At 42.5% G+C, this 15,154-nt stretch overlaps 1 protein-coding gene across 3 annotated transcripts in view; it reads left to right on the top strand.

The window, feature by feature from the left end:
- Positions 1-15,154, top strand: part of OSBPL5 (oxysterol binding protein like 5) — a 183,650-nt gene that overhangs the window by 134,526 nt on the left and 33,970 nt on the right. For all 3 annotated transcript variants that reach the window (XM_082058624.1, XM_082058626.1, XM_082058625.1), the window contains exons 6-7: positions 1,408-1,611; positions 8,068-8,152. In XM_082058624.1, coding sequence (XP_081914750.1) covers positions 1,408-1,611; positions 8,068-8,152 — 289 coding nt within the window. The remainder of the gene's footprint in view (positions 1-1,407; positions 1,612-8,067; positions 8,153-15,154) is intronic.

Raw genomic sequence — 15,154 nt, 5'->3', positions numbered from 1 at the left:
CCATCTTAACCTAACTTCATCCATCTCTTCCATGTCCTTAAGTAGCAACAAGGTCTCAAAAAGTGCGAGGTACAAAAGGAAGCAATGACGTTTCTTTATTTTTTCCTTTATGAGTCTGCTGGCCTCTTCCGAAGATGTGGCTTTGTACTGAAGGGGGAATAGACAGAGTAACAGCCTGGAAATGAGCAGATACAGCTTGTTCTATTGACGGTTGGATTTTATGTTGCCACAGCACAGAATGAAACATATTGGACCTGATGACAACTGTAATTTCTCCTTGTGCAAAGACTCAACTAGTGACAGTTTCTCATTGAAGTCCTGAAACTTTGTATGTGGCCAAATAAATTTGTATTGATACTGTTATTTTTGACCCTCTTTTTCTCCTCATTTGGTGCCATTTAGTCTTCTTGACTAATAATGAATTGGTTGCCCCTTTCATAATGGCAGAACTTAGTTTCCAAACATTGCCAAACACACAGCTCTTTAAAAAAAAAAAAGAAAAATAAAAGTAACTTAGGGATTTCATGAAACAATAGAATCACATTTGACCAGTGTGAAAAACCTCCAACATTGTTCTACAATCAGTATTAGAGGCCAGAAAGTGTGATACTTATGGTTTATTTGAGAAATTAAATTGGCAACAAAGTATTTCCATTGTGTTTAATGTTGATGGTAGTTAAATATTAAGATTCTTTTAAAGTGGAAGAGCTGTTGCATGTTTGCTGTGGCTGGAAGTTTCTGGTTCAGCAGCAAGTGATGCTGGGCCATAAAAACACAACACCAACAGAAGACTTGGGGTTTGGCCTATGTATGTTGAAGACAAGACCACCTTAGGCAAAACCTAACCTTACTGAGAAACTTCCCTGTTCTTATAGCTGTTATCTTTAATATACGCGGTCAGATTTAATGTCTCCAATACAAGAGAGAGTGCACATTGAGCTTGACATAGAAGTAAACCAGCTGGAGAAGGTGCTTTTAAAAATGGGCTATTTGACAAAACCCATTAATAGCTCTGTTCTACAGAACACTATTAAAATGACTTATAAGTCGAGTTAGACTAGTTATAACATTTTTCTGTGCAATGTTCTAATTGGCATGTCCTCTGTGATTAATAACAAGTCATTCTCACATGGGCTAGCAGTGCTGGTTGCCTAAAAAATTAAGCAAGCTGCTAACACTAAGCCAGTAATAAAAATATGAAGACTAGATTCTGATAGTGAGATTTACAAGGTCTAGAATTTTACTATGAGATTGCTAAGACTGTTCAGATAATGCAGTGTATCTTCTTAAGTGTGGCCTTGGGAGAAACGCATACTGGAAATACTGTATGAACACTGAATAAATGCTAGTTTTCTTTTAAGGAGCAATGTAAATGCAACTTTTTGTTCTTTCCTTTCTCTCCTTCAGATTCGTGGGACTCTGAAGAGTTGGACCAAGCTGTGGTGTGTTCTGAAACCAGGAGTGCTGCTGATTTATAAGACACCAAAGATTGGACAGTGGGTTGGGACAATCTTACTCCATTCTTGTGAGCTGATTGAGAGACCCTCCAAAAAGGATGGCTTCTGTTTTAAACTTTTTCATCCTTTGGATCAGTCAATCTGGGCAGTAAAGGTAACAATCCTGATGAGTCAAACAACCTCCTCCAGGTCACCAAGTGTCTGAGCACTAGTGTTATCTAGTGTTGATATTATCTAGTTTCCCACTTCTTCACTTGCTGTTAGTGATGGTGAGTTGACTGCATGAAAATATTAAAGACACTGAAGCTTGGTCATATGACATCAAAGGAACATGGTGCCTTGTGATTAGATATACAAATGTGTCATTCTTGGTGTATAGATGCATGCATAAACTGAGGAAAGGGGAAGCATGTTAGTGCAGGAAAATGATCAATACCTAGAAGCTGTATCAAGCTATGGCCTACATCTTTAAAAAGAGGTGAGGAATAGACCCAATTAACTGACTTCCCCAAAACAAGGATGCGCAAAGCACGAAATGCTTTGCACAACACTGGAAGAGGGCTGGCAAAGTGGCAGAAAACAGATTAATCATTTGACTTTTTTAGATTAATCATTTGACTCTTTTTTTCCTAATGCCTCTGGGGTTTTGTGTTTGTTTGCGATGGACTTGGAAGTCTGGTCTGCTCAAGATTTGTCTGTTCCACAAAAGTGTGACTTCCTATAGGTTGCCTTAATTTTCTCTTCTTTAAAAGAGAAACAGCAAGGTTGTCTCTCCTTCACTTTGAGTTCTTCTTCAGTCTGTTGGTATTCCCAGGGTGAAACAGTCTCGTCCTGTGTACACAGTAAGTCTTGCAGTGACCTCTGGATCTCTATGTAACACAAATGATTAATAGTTTTTCACACTTCTTGAAATAGCTCCGTACAAATTTTAAAGAGCTGCATTTCTTTTCCTTCTTTCCTTTAAGAATAGGCCAAAAAAAAGAATAAAATTATCTAATGCCTCTGAGCAAAGAAGACCCCAGAACTTTCTGGGAGGCACCAAGAGCAACATCTTTTGGATACCCTGAAGACAAAACTTACATTATTCTTGAACTCTTCTTTCCCCATTAAAAGCAGTGACTCAGTGGAGTTATTGCAGACATAAATTCTCCAGGAAACATCACCAGTGTAAACAAGGTTTTACAAGTTACTGCCTTGCTGCAAGGTGGTCAGCAGAGTAAATCTACTTGGAAAGAGTCTTGCGAGAGTGATGACAGCATTTGTCATTGGCATCCAAAGGTCTAACAAAATGGAGGAGAAGCCCTGCTCATCTCTGCACTTAATTGAACAGTTTTAAGCACAGCTATACAATCACTATAAAAAGTCTTGCGATTTTTAGTAAGGTAGAAGGGGAGAATTAAAATGAACTCGAACAACCAGGGTAAGAGTTGCTGTCTTCTGACAGTAGCACAGCTCTGATCTGTGCCAAGATGCACTGCTTTTGCTTTAAATCCCAAAGGTTTCATTGCTACTTTGCTCCTTATTCAGTTTTGAGAGCTTTGATGTTTTTTTTTATTCAGACCATGCACCCAAGAAGGTTGTGGATTATTTGCTGTCCATCAACAAAAAAGTCCTTGTGATTTGACAGGTCAACTGAATTCTTCCGAAAAGCACAGTGAGGAGACCTAGTGAAAAAGTAGAATCAAAACCACAGTCAGGTACTGAAAAGTAGCGTTGCTGACAGTTCTGAAGTGTTATGGCAGAATGCCCTTCCCTTTGAACTGATCAGCCAAAAGAAAGAAGAGTTTTTATCAACGCGTATATGTATTTGCGTGTGTTTATGTATGTCTAATTTTTGTGTCTCTTGAGGAAATATATGACAAAAATAGGAATTAGTGTATTAAATATGAAGAGAATATATCTCTGAAAATATTTGTGTACTAGAGGAATTTCCAAGAGGTATGAGTTTTAAAGTCAAAGCAGTATTCTAAGTCTCTTGAGACATACTTAGAAAGCTGCATTTGAGCTGCACGGTAGGATATTTCCTGAAACCTGAGTTCAGTCTGGATTGTTACATGTGATAGATGCTTTCACCACAAGGTGAACTCCAAAATACACCTGAAGAAGAAAACCATCACTGATGTGGTTGTTGTGAGATAAACTATCTGCACTCTGACAGCAGTTTAAGGCTGAAACCGCTAAAAATACTGTTTCATTTCATGTCATTTCATGGCCACCTTTTGAAGCAACTGGAGGAGAATTGGCTGATATAAATTGGTTATGTATAACTGTGCAAAGAAAGCCCATTTCTCATGAAATATAGATTAGCCTGAGCTTAAGCAAAATGCCCAGGTTACTATCCATCATGGTAGGAGTAGGATCTGCCTAAACAGCTTTCACTTTTGGCTGAAATGGCTTGTGAAATTTTAAGGATTTTCCAGACTAGAGTTGATTGTCCAGTTTTTTCTCACATCAGTGGACTTCATCTGACTCAGGGTAATTAATGGACGCCTTTGTACTGGTTGGCCTGGCTGCTCAGAAGATGTTTGGATCTAAGTGCAGGGCTCAGCCCTGGAACAAAGGTCTGGTTCAAGTGGTGCCCTAGACACTTCCAGTTGTGCTAGCCTATTAAATACGATGTGCAGTCATTTAACTTCAGTTAGAGCAAGATGAAATTTTGGGGTGCCTTTCAGATGAGAGGTAGGTAATATGTAAGGTCATTGCTTGTAGTGGAAAGCTTAATATATGCAGAGGAAACTGTTTTTTCTGTAAAGCTCTCTGGTTTCTAGAGCTATCTTAGAAGCATATCCCTGAGAGGAGGGAGTTCTTTATTCTACGCAGTTTCACTGGCTTTTTGAGCATTTTAGCCTGAAACTCCTTCACAGGGAGAATAGATTAGACCTCTTACCTTTTTGCTCTGCCCATGGCTTTGTAAACCCAAGGCCAAAACCACCAAGGTCTCCAAATCAGTTGTCAGCAAAAGCAGCAGTAAGAAAAGCTTCCCCACATGCTCCAAATACTGCTCCAGAGGCACTTTGTCCGTCATGTGAAGGCAGCGCGATCCCACGCTGCTTCAGGGAAGAGACCAGAGAATGCCAACCTAGTAATGAGTGTGAGGGTGTGAGTGTCAGTCCTCTGGTCTCACAGGGGGAGTGTAGGGCTGTCTGCTGGCAAGGTTTGCCCGGCTGTCCCAAATTAGCGTCCTGGAATAGTTTGCATTTCCCTCTGAGCTTGCTCAGAAGCTAGCTGAGCAGTGTGGTGTGGGAAGGTTTTACTGACTGCAGTTTGTTCTGGCATGTATTTAGAGCACTAAGTGAATCAAGGTCAAACCCACTGAATCTAGAAATATATATAATTTTAATTTTGTTGATTTTAAGAGCTTTGAATTGTTCCTTTAAAGAAAGGAGTTCTAGTAATGGGCTTATGCGGCTCTTTTACAGTTGTTTGTTCTGTTCCATAATACAGCACAGTTACCCGCAGTACTGTTTATAAAAGGTTTCTTTTCCCCTTTTTGAAGCTTTGCTTTATGTCTTTCCAAGACTAGATGTCTCATCACACTATCTAAAACAGTGTGAGTCCACTCCATTTCTCAAAGCCTGATCAACCATTGCTATTTGATAATGCCTTTGAGTCTCAAATCAAATGTAAAGACAGGAATGACCACAAGATGATAGTTTCTTGATTGTACTGTCCAGAGGCTGCAGCTGAGCTCTGAGTCCCAGTGTCGCAGGGATAACATTCACTTTTTGTAAGAGATTATCATTGTCTTGGAGGTCTTAGACTGAAAGGCTGGGAGACAGAAAGCGTCATTATCTCACCCATGCAGATACACAACCTTATTTCTCTCTGAAGATGTTTATGTTTATGGCCTCCTCTCCTTTCTGTGGGAAGCAGACCCCTCCATGTATGAGCGTGCCTTACTGTTGAATATGTTTCCTTGACAGAGTGACTTGGCGGCTCCTTGTGTTTATCCACTTGCCTAAATGTCTGTTAAAACCTTGTGTTATTCCCTCCTTCTGCTCTCCTCCTTTTTTTTAATAACATCTCTCTGGATCTGTAGTATTTTGGTTGTAAGGTTATTCCTCCAAGAGAGCAAATATCAATCTCTGCACTGAAAGAACAAGTAGTGGTGTTATCAACAGTTCTTGAACACCCTGCTCAGCTGCAAGCAACTGAAAGGAAAAATGCCGTTGGGAATGATGCCCGATTGCATTAATGTCACTAGTAATGTCTTGAGCTGCTCTGCTCTGGTTTACTAATCAAATCTCAGCTTTGCCAGTCCTCACTATTAAGCCTTTAAACAGTCTTAATTTTGTGAACCTCCTGTGGGAGAGGGGAGGAGAAAAAGAAGTGAGTAACAAGGATCTCAATGTCTCCTGGCAGCAGAAGAGCCCTGCAGATGTGGAGACAAGGAGCTAGACTGAAGACTTGCCTTCTCAGCACTGCATCTTCGTGGCATAGATACAGATAGAATTTGATACTTGTCTTATGTTTGCACTCTGCATTCTTTCAAAATTTTGGCTTCCTGAGTGGAACTAAATAACAAAAATCCAGATAAAATCACTGTTTAACTACCAGACACTTGTATACAGGAGCAGTTTTCAGTAGCAGTCGTAGTTTCCCTGCTTACAAACTAATGCTAGGGAAAAGGCCTTCTTTCAAGGAGCAGGATGGAATACCATAAAGGACCATGTAAGGGAGGAGAGTCACACTCAAACTGCAAAAATTTCCCTACAGATTTTCAGCATTGTGTGGTATTCTCTAGGAACTCAAGGAAATCTGTGTTTGAGCATCCTGGAGAAAACTGATTTTTCTACCCTGCAGTTGGCATAGTGGTCATGCGAGGATTGGTGATGTTTTCTGCTCTGTGTTTTCATCTGACTTGATGTCTGCATGTTTGAAAAAGAACCTGCTTTCATGTTGTTTGTTACAAAGTGAGGAAGAGAAGGAACTTGAGGAGTCTGGATCACTTTGAAATCCAAGGGAGGAAGACGAGGGACTTGCATTTATTTCATAGAATCATCGAATGGTTTGGGTTGGGAGGGACCCGAAAGATCATCTAGTTCCAACCCCCTGCCACAGGCAGGGACACCGTCTACTAGACCATGTTGCTCAAAGCCCCATCCAACCTGACCCTGAACACTTCCCCGATGGGGCATCCACAGCTTCCCTGAGCAGCCTGTTCCAGAGCCTCACCATCCTCACAGTGAAGAATTTCTTCCTAATATCTAATCTAAATCTACCCTCCTTCCGTTTAAAGCCGTTACCCCTTGTCCCATCACTACATGCCCTTGTAAGAAGGCCTTCTTTAGATACTGGAAGGCTGCTATAAGGTCTCCCCAGAGCCGCCTCTTCTCCAGGCTGAACAACCCCAACTCTATCAGCCTGTCTTCATAGCAGAGGTGCTCCAGCCCTCTGATCATCTTCATGGCCCTCCTCTGGACCTGCTCCAGCAGGTCCATGCCCCTCTTAAGCTGGAGGCCACAGAGCTGGATGCAGTACTCCAGGTGGGGTCTTACGAGAGCAGAGGGGGAGAGTCACCTCCATCAACCTGCTGGTCATGCTTCTTTTGATGCAGCCCAGGGTACAGTTGGCCTTCTGGGCTGGAAGTGCGTATTGCCAGGTCATCTTGAACTTCCCATTTCAGCCAGGTTGTGGCATGAAGTGTATGTACCATGGAGGGTATGAAGGTGTGCTCACCAGGTGCAGGAACTGCTTCTTCTTAACAGCTTCTGGAGCTCAAGAGAAGAGAAAACAGGGAGAAGATCAAGGTGGAACGTGTGGTTCTGCTCAGAGAAGTTCCTCATCCAAGATGGACTCTGCTTCTCTGGGAATCATTTCTGGAGGGTCGTGCTGAAGGGATGGTGACAGGATGTTTGCAAGACACTATAATCTTTTTTTTCCACAACTTCTAAACTAAAGGCAACATAAACAAGCAAAGCTTGTTTTTGTTAAAGCCTGAAGAGGCTGTCACCCCAGGCACCACAGCATAAAGGTTCCGAAAGGGTCTGATGTAGAGGTGAAGGGCTGAAACCCTGCAGCACTTGCCCATGCTGGGAGACCTTTGGTCCCCAGCCTGTCGTTTTCCCTGTCTCCTCCTTTCCCAAAGACAGGTTTGCAGGATGGAGTTTCTCTCCTATTTCCTTCCAGAAAGTCTGCCATTGCCTCTTTCCTGGAGCACAAGGTGTGGGCTCTGCCACTTCTATGGTGACACATAAAAGGTGTTTTATTGCCAGTGTGTCAGGCTGCAGATGGAATGACTTGGCATGCACCACATGGAACAGTCTGTTCAGGTGTTGCAAAAAGATGGCTAATAGCAAATATACTACTGTTTCTGTCCCAAGCTACAGGAATGAGATTTTTCCATTCCCAAGGATCTGAATAAACAGAGTTGGTTTGAGCTGAGCATGGGTTAGACCAAGCCCCATTTACGTCAGAGCTCATTACTGCTTTGGAGCTGCAGCAGCAATATCGTGATTACTAATGAGTCTCTCTAAATTACTCCATCTGCTTCTTCTTTCTTTCCTATCACAAACATAGACACTCTGCGGAGGAAGGGTAGAAAGACTTTGAATGGTCCGTTGCATCTTCTGTGCCTTATTTATGTCTTTTTGTCTGTGTGCATTTCCAGGGCCCAAAGGGAGAAAACGTTGGTTCGATCACTCAGCCTCTTCCCAGCAGCTACTTGATTTTCAGAGCAGCCTCTGAATCGGATGGTAAGTTTTGGTCTTCATTCGCTTTCTCCAGACTGCATACTCTGTGCTAGTTAAGAAGATAGGTTGGTGCAAAAAAACACGTGGTGTCTAAAGGGAAAAATGGCAGCTCACCCAGCTTGAGATGCCGTTTGTTAGCAATGTCCAGAATACATCAAGCAAACTACAGGCACATTTCATATTCCTCACCGAAGAGCCACCTTTCTGGCCATATGTATGGAAGATGAACCTAGGCGTGTAGCTGGGAAAAAAAACCTAAGTATATACTAAAGGATCAAAGAGCTTGTTCCCAAAATTGGGATGAGAGGGGGCTTAACTGTTTTCTCAGTTCAGCAAGGACTTCAGTGGGTTATCTGCCTAAGTCTTACACCAAGTAGGGATCTGATGGAGGAAAATGACATAGTAATATTGAGGAACTGTTGGTATCTGTCTCTCAAGCACCAGAATTTCTTGTTATCTTGTGTCATGGAGATACCCCAAAATTCAATTTAGGCAGGCAACAAGCTCCAAACAGACTTTATTCTTGCCAAAACTGTTTAGCAGAGACACCAACCAGAAACGAGGTTTATCCAAATTATTTAGCACTCCAACAATGTTATAAAACACAGGCTCAGGTACCGTTTGAGGATACTATTATTGTACAACCGTGTAAGAATAAAGAGGATCCACAGCATGCACACACTCATTCACAAAAAACAGAGGCCTCTTTCACTCAAGGGTACCCAGAAGGAAATAATCACTTGCCCCTTTTCCTTTGCAGAAGGAAAATCACTCACCAAAGAGGCAAGGGTATTCAGTCCCAGGAAGTCTCCTTAGATAGCATCCCAGGCTAAGGGGAGGGCTCTGTTCGCAGACCTGCTGCTCTGAGAAGACCAATCAGAAGGGGTCTTTGGTGGGGCCCCATTTTATAGCCTGGTCGCATCTGGCTGTGGTCATTATGAGTGTGGTCCTGAAGCTTCTCAGCTTCTCTGGGCCTGGGCACCTCCTTGGCTGAAGACCCTGTCAGGGTCCTGCCCTCCTGCTGCCCTGGTCGCGGAGGTGACTGGGGTCACTGTGCCCCAGGGTGCGGGGATGTGACTGTCCACACCTTGATACCAAGCAAGGTACCAACAGGTGGGGCACAAATTTGCTAAAGAGCCATCAGCTGCCCCATTGATCTCGTCAGGGAACGTGCCACTGCCACAACTTGCTGTACCATGGTTCACACTACAGCAGGCCCAGATACTGGTGAGTCCACATGTAAAATACCATTCTGGGAATTCACAAAATTATGAAAGGTAAATTTAGGTCAGTATACTCAAGCATGCTGGTTTGCTATGTGCAAATCTCTATAAATTACTTTAATGGACCTAAATCAGTGATTTATAAGTAGATAAGAAGATTAAAAACATGTTTTCATTCCATTTGACCTTCAGACTACTGTAATTTTTTTTGACATAGCAAATTAACCCAGGCTGTTCATTTTATGCTTATTTTTCACTTACCCCACCAAGGGTGCTCTTGTAGCCCATATGCTCTTTAAGGATGCAAGGATTTTTTTAAGATTTAAGGATTCTCTTTGAAAGCAGAGCCCTCTGGTCCAGTGATTCAGTTTTACATACTCCTAAAGGCTGGAAATGGGACAATGCCCAACGCATCTTTGACATGGCACTTAGAATAGGAGGAAACCTTTAATTACAGGTGCTGTTCTTCCTATGACTGTGCAAGGAGGGCTGTTCATAATGAGGGATACCAGCTCAACATTGAAAGCCGTTTGCATATGCCAGTGTAGTGAATGATATGAAAATAAGTGGAACTTGTATAGAGCCGTACAAGCACATCTATTTGAATATTATGCTTTTGTAGCTTATGGAACAGTACAACTTATTTGTGTAAAGGAATACAGGATTCCCACGTGACTCCAAAAATTACCTGCCTAGAAAGGGCTAGATTGATATAATGCTCTCTTTGGGGAAAAAAAAAAAGTGCTGTTGGGGTAGAGCTACTAAATTATAGGTATTTCAAACCTTGGTTATACAGATAGCCCACAGAATAGATATACAGAATAGTCCTACAGAGTCCTTAGGCAACCAAGTAGCTTCAACAACTGTCTGTCAACCCAGATTTTCTAAATTATTGTTTCCTTAGAGGTCTGTGTAACTTGTGTTTCCATTAATTTAATTAGAAAATGCACAGAGGGACCAATGTGGTCATTCTGTGCGTTCAGGACAAATTGCCGTCTCATGAAGTATTTTTCCTGGCATTTCAGCTGTCTTCTAAATGAAAAGTTTCATTCTGGTGGAAAACTAATGATCAAACCTTACAGCCAGGCTGGCAAAGAGACCTGTGGCTGCACTTCTACTCTCTCTTTTTGTGAGAACTGCCATAGACCACTTATGTGGAGTAGAATAGCTTTAGATTTGTTCTAACTAACCTTACCCATAAAGGCTCCCAAGCCAGCAGTAGCTCCCAAGAGATCAGCAGAGGTAAGACTTTTCTAGCTGTGATCTCTCTATCTGGGTCATACACCACTTGCTGAAAAAACGCAAAAGGGACCATATCTGGCACATGAGAATTTTCAGTATTTAAATGCCTGTGGGAAGCTTTCTGCTCAGTGAGTTATTACATGTCTCTGGTATCATAAGAGCTTAAAATAGAGAGTTCCTGAAATGTATTTTAAAGCCAAGATATTGGCCAAGATTCTTGGTAAGCATGCAGAGGCCAGGCAGATCAAAGTAGAGTTACTTTAGGGTTTACTATGATTTTCCTTTGCTGCTTCTCTACAGTAGGGTCTTAATGTTAGATGGAAAACTAATGTGATCAAGGGAAGGAGGAGGAACTGAAATACCTGTCAATCAAATATCGTAAATGTGTATATAGGAAATAACTGGGGCCTTTGCTTAGGGATGAAATAATACATGCTCTTGAACAGCACTAGCAACGCCCTCGAGTCACTTGCACAGGTTTGGAGTGCCCACATTATGCCTGGTAGATCCTGAGAGTCTGAGGAGGTGACCGTGACAGTCAATGTGAAGTGAAGCTTTGGGATCTATCCATTTAGTGGTGGACTTCAGAAAAAAAAATATATAGTATTACACCAGAAATACTAGCATGCCTTGTGCAGGACGGGGAGGATGTGAATCTCTTTGTGAGTTAGCCTTCCTGGGGACAGCCTGGGGACATCTGCTCCACTGAGTGGTCTAGATGTACTGACAAATGGCCAAACACATGGGTGTCACGCTCGGAGATGGGTGACTTGGAAATGGTATTAGTGTCAGTAGGTGGTGTAAAACATATGCAGACAAGGACACAAGGAGTAGAAACTGCTAAAAAAAAACCTGTATAAACTGCAGCAGATTAAGGCTTGTACTTTGCAGTTAATAGAATTTGATTTTAAGCCCAGAAGACACTACTGAAATGGTTGTAGATTGTTATATAGCTTCACCTATTGTAAAGAGGCATCTCCAGGAGGGTGCACCTGAATTTGTTTCATTCCTTCAACACACTGGACAAACGTAGATGATGCAGTTATGGTCAAGAGAGACTGAAGATAAAGGTAATATTAGCTAAGCTAGCTGACACAAATAGGGCAGGTGGAATCTGGTTCCTTGCATAATGTTAGTGTATATTTGTAGTATGTTTGCATCTCCTCCATAGATGCGATATTGTATGAATCTACAGCATCTCTAAGGAGGTGTCCTGACTGTGTTCTTCATAATGCAGTTTCCCATGTTAGTAGTGGAAAATGAACCACAGAGGATTTGACAGATTTAATAGTAATTGACGGAGGCCTCTTGACTTGTTGGGGAATATTGAGTTGCGGCATATGTTCGATGTGCAGTTCTGCTATCCAGGCAACTATATCATGATCGGCAGCTACATGGCCTACTTTTTATCTCAGCATTTCAGAATCCCATCTGTGACAGACTGTTGGTTGGATTTAAGTTCCTGACTTCTGGACAGCCTGCAGAACCACCACCGAGCTGCAGTAGTGTTTCCATTCACAGACTGCAGCAGCAGTCTGCTTTGTGATGTGGTTTAAAGACATCTGGAAGGTCATGTCAGCCCATACAAATCTGTACAAACACAGGGTCTTTCTTACTGGTTTCAGAAAATAAAAGTGCTTTTTCCAAAGCAGTGACTGTGTATACATTTCAGCTTTATCTGATGAGAGGCTTAGAATTAGTAGTTTAAACCTGTTCCGAGCTTCCTGACTGGATCATTCTGGGGCTGCCCTTGAGGTCTCCAAACTGGTGCCCCAGACCTCTTAAGCATTTTGCATCACCTGCTTAAATCTCATAGTGCAGGTCTCCACCTTGCCACAGGTGCTGCCACCAAAGGGGTTACCAGGGGGATGCCATGGGGCAGGTTACCAGGGGTTAAAGACTTAGCAGTGGAATTGTAAACCACACTTACGTTTTGTTCCTTATGTCTGTCCTTTCGTTCAGGGGTGCTTTGGGTAGTCTCCATGGCCTGATGGGGGAGTTGTGCAGAAATGTTGATGGTCTGGCTTACAGTGGTGGTGTTTCTTTGCTAGGCATCTGGCCCTTACCCCAAAACTGATGCTCTGATCTGGGGACGAAACTAAATTATTGAAATAAGGGTCACGCACAGAAGCAGTGAAACAGGAGGAAGATTGCAATTTGAAACCAAGTTGACAATGAAATATATCATTGGATCCTGGCAGTACTGGAAAAAATAGAAATTGCCTTCTTAGGTTTATGTCTGCCCTTCATATTCCTTAGACCTTTCACAGCAGTTTAAAATCCAGGCATTTGCAACCAGATTTCATTTAGTTCAGTGCATAAATTGTACCTGCAGCTGAGAGATCACATCCTTGCATCTTGACAGCTGAAGTGTAAGAAGTCATGCACGCAGGCACCCAAGTGGTACAGCAAAATAAGCAGTCAGCTGAATACGATGACCTTAACATGCATTGACTGAACCAAATCAGCCTCTTCCTCATCATCCGTGATTTGTGTGCACTTGAGCAGGAATTCATCCTTTCCAGGTGACAGTCTACGTCAGGTTGATTTTTAAAAGCATCTATCTTGTAAGTGTGAGGCACGAGGCCAAAAGCTGGATTACTTTAATAATTCAAGAAGAATAATATTCCCTCAGTGATGCCTCTCTGGAGGAATGTATGGTTACTGGGTGTGAGGCTTTTGAAGTCTTAATTGGCAAGAGATTCATTCCAGCTGTTCTGTAGCTACGGGAATGCAATGGAAAAAAAGTGGGAATGCAATGGAAAAAAAGTGTAGTCGCAGACTGAGATTTCAGTGTGCAACAATGTGATTTCATCTCAGAGCAGATTTTTGTTATTGGTGAGTGCTGAGAGAAGATTGGCTGGCTCCTCTGTGATCAGCTGTTGCAAAATGTGGCAAATAGTCTTGACACGTTAAGTTATGAGTTGTTCCAGGTGAATGATGGTGACTGTTAAGAATTTCAAAGCCAAAAAGCGTAGCAGTTTTAGTACTGCCTGTTTTCTCGGGGTTTTTTGGTGTGGGTTTTTTTTTTTTGTGCATATGTGTGTGTTTTGTTGTGAGTGGTTTGTTTTTTTGTGTTGTGGTGTGGGTTGTTTTTTTTTTTCTGGGAGATATTGTAAATTTAGATCCAGGTTCCAGTATAGGTTGGGAAATTACATATTAGAGAGCAGCGTAGGGGAAAGGGACCTGGGGGTCCTGGTGGACAACAGGATGACCATGAGCCAGCACTGGGCCCTTGTGGCCAGGAAGGCCAATGGCATCCTGGGGTGTATTAGAAGAGGTGTGGTTAGTAGATCGAGAGAGGTCCTCCTTCCCCTCTACTCCACCCTGGTGAGACCACACCTGGAATATTGTGTCCAGTTCTGGGCCCCTCAGTTCAAGAAGGACAGGGAACTGCTGGAGAGGGTCCAGCGCAGTGCAACAAAGATAATTAAGGGAGTGGAGCATCTCCCTTATGAAGAAAGGCTGAGGGAGCTGGGTCTCTTTAGTTTGGAGAAGAGGAGACCGAGGGGTGACCTTATTAATGTTTATTAATATAAAAAGGGTGAGTGCCATGAGGATGGAGCCAGGTTCTTCTCTGTGGCAAACAATGATAGGACAAGGGGTAATGTGATCAAGCTGGGACACAAGAGGTTCCACTTAAATTTGAGAAGAAACTTCTTTTCAGTAAGGGTGACAGAGCACTGGCCCAGGCTGCCCAGGGGGGTTGTGGAGTCTCCTTCTCTGGAGACATTCAAAACCCGCCTGGACATGTTCCTGTGCGACCTCACCCAGGCGTTCCTGCTCCAGCAGGGGGATTGGACTAGATGATCTTTTGAGGTCCCTTCCAATCCCAAACATACTGTGATACTGTGATACTGTTTGAAGACTAGGACAAACTCAAGTTATTTCTTGAACTGAGCCTAGGTTAGCAGCATAAGCAAACTTCAGTTGTTTGGGTTATTTTGGTTTTGTGTTTTGTGGGTTTTTTTGTTGGATTGGGTTGGGTTTTGTTCATTTTGTTGGGTTTGTTTGGTTTCTTTTTTTGTTTGTTTGTTGTTTTTATTCCAAGGAGGAGAAGGAATTTTTTGTCACTTAGTTTTAGTATTTCCTGTTGCGTGTGAAAGTTGGTGTGAGCACGTGCCTGCTCCTGTTCAGCTTTGCAGCCTCCAGGTTTCCACATGGTGCCAGCAGTGCCCAGCGACCTGCATGGAGCCGTAGTGACTCCCAGTTGCTCAGCTGTACTGCAGGAGTCATCTCAAAGGACCACAAGGTGCTTTTCCAGCCTGCTGAGCCAAAAAGGCCTGGAGAAAGCATATGGAAGGTTTCAAACCATATGTGGGCTGCACATTTGGCTTTGTTTTTGCAAAGTCAAGGCGACACACATCCTGTATTAGCTTTTTTTTTTTTTTTCTCCAAACTTTTCATGAAGGAATAAACTTTGGAACCCAGCTGTATTTAACTGATTTTTCAATGAGTTTTCTTTTTCAAATTGTCACTGATGACTCTTGTCATTTTACCGTGAACACATATAGCAGAGAAAAAAGGTTGCAGGCCTACT

The sequence above is a fragment of the Streptopelia decaocto genome, assembly GCF_964273445.1.
Source record: "Streptopelia decaocto genome assembly, chromosome: 7".
NCBI classification, from domain to species: Eukaryota; Metazoa; Chordata; class Aves; order Columbiformes; family Columbidae; genus Streptopelia; species Streptopelia decaocto.
The sequence above is the reverse complement of the archived record's forward strand: the minus strand, read 5'-3'. Positions and strand labels throughout refer to the sequence as shown.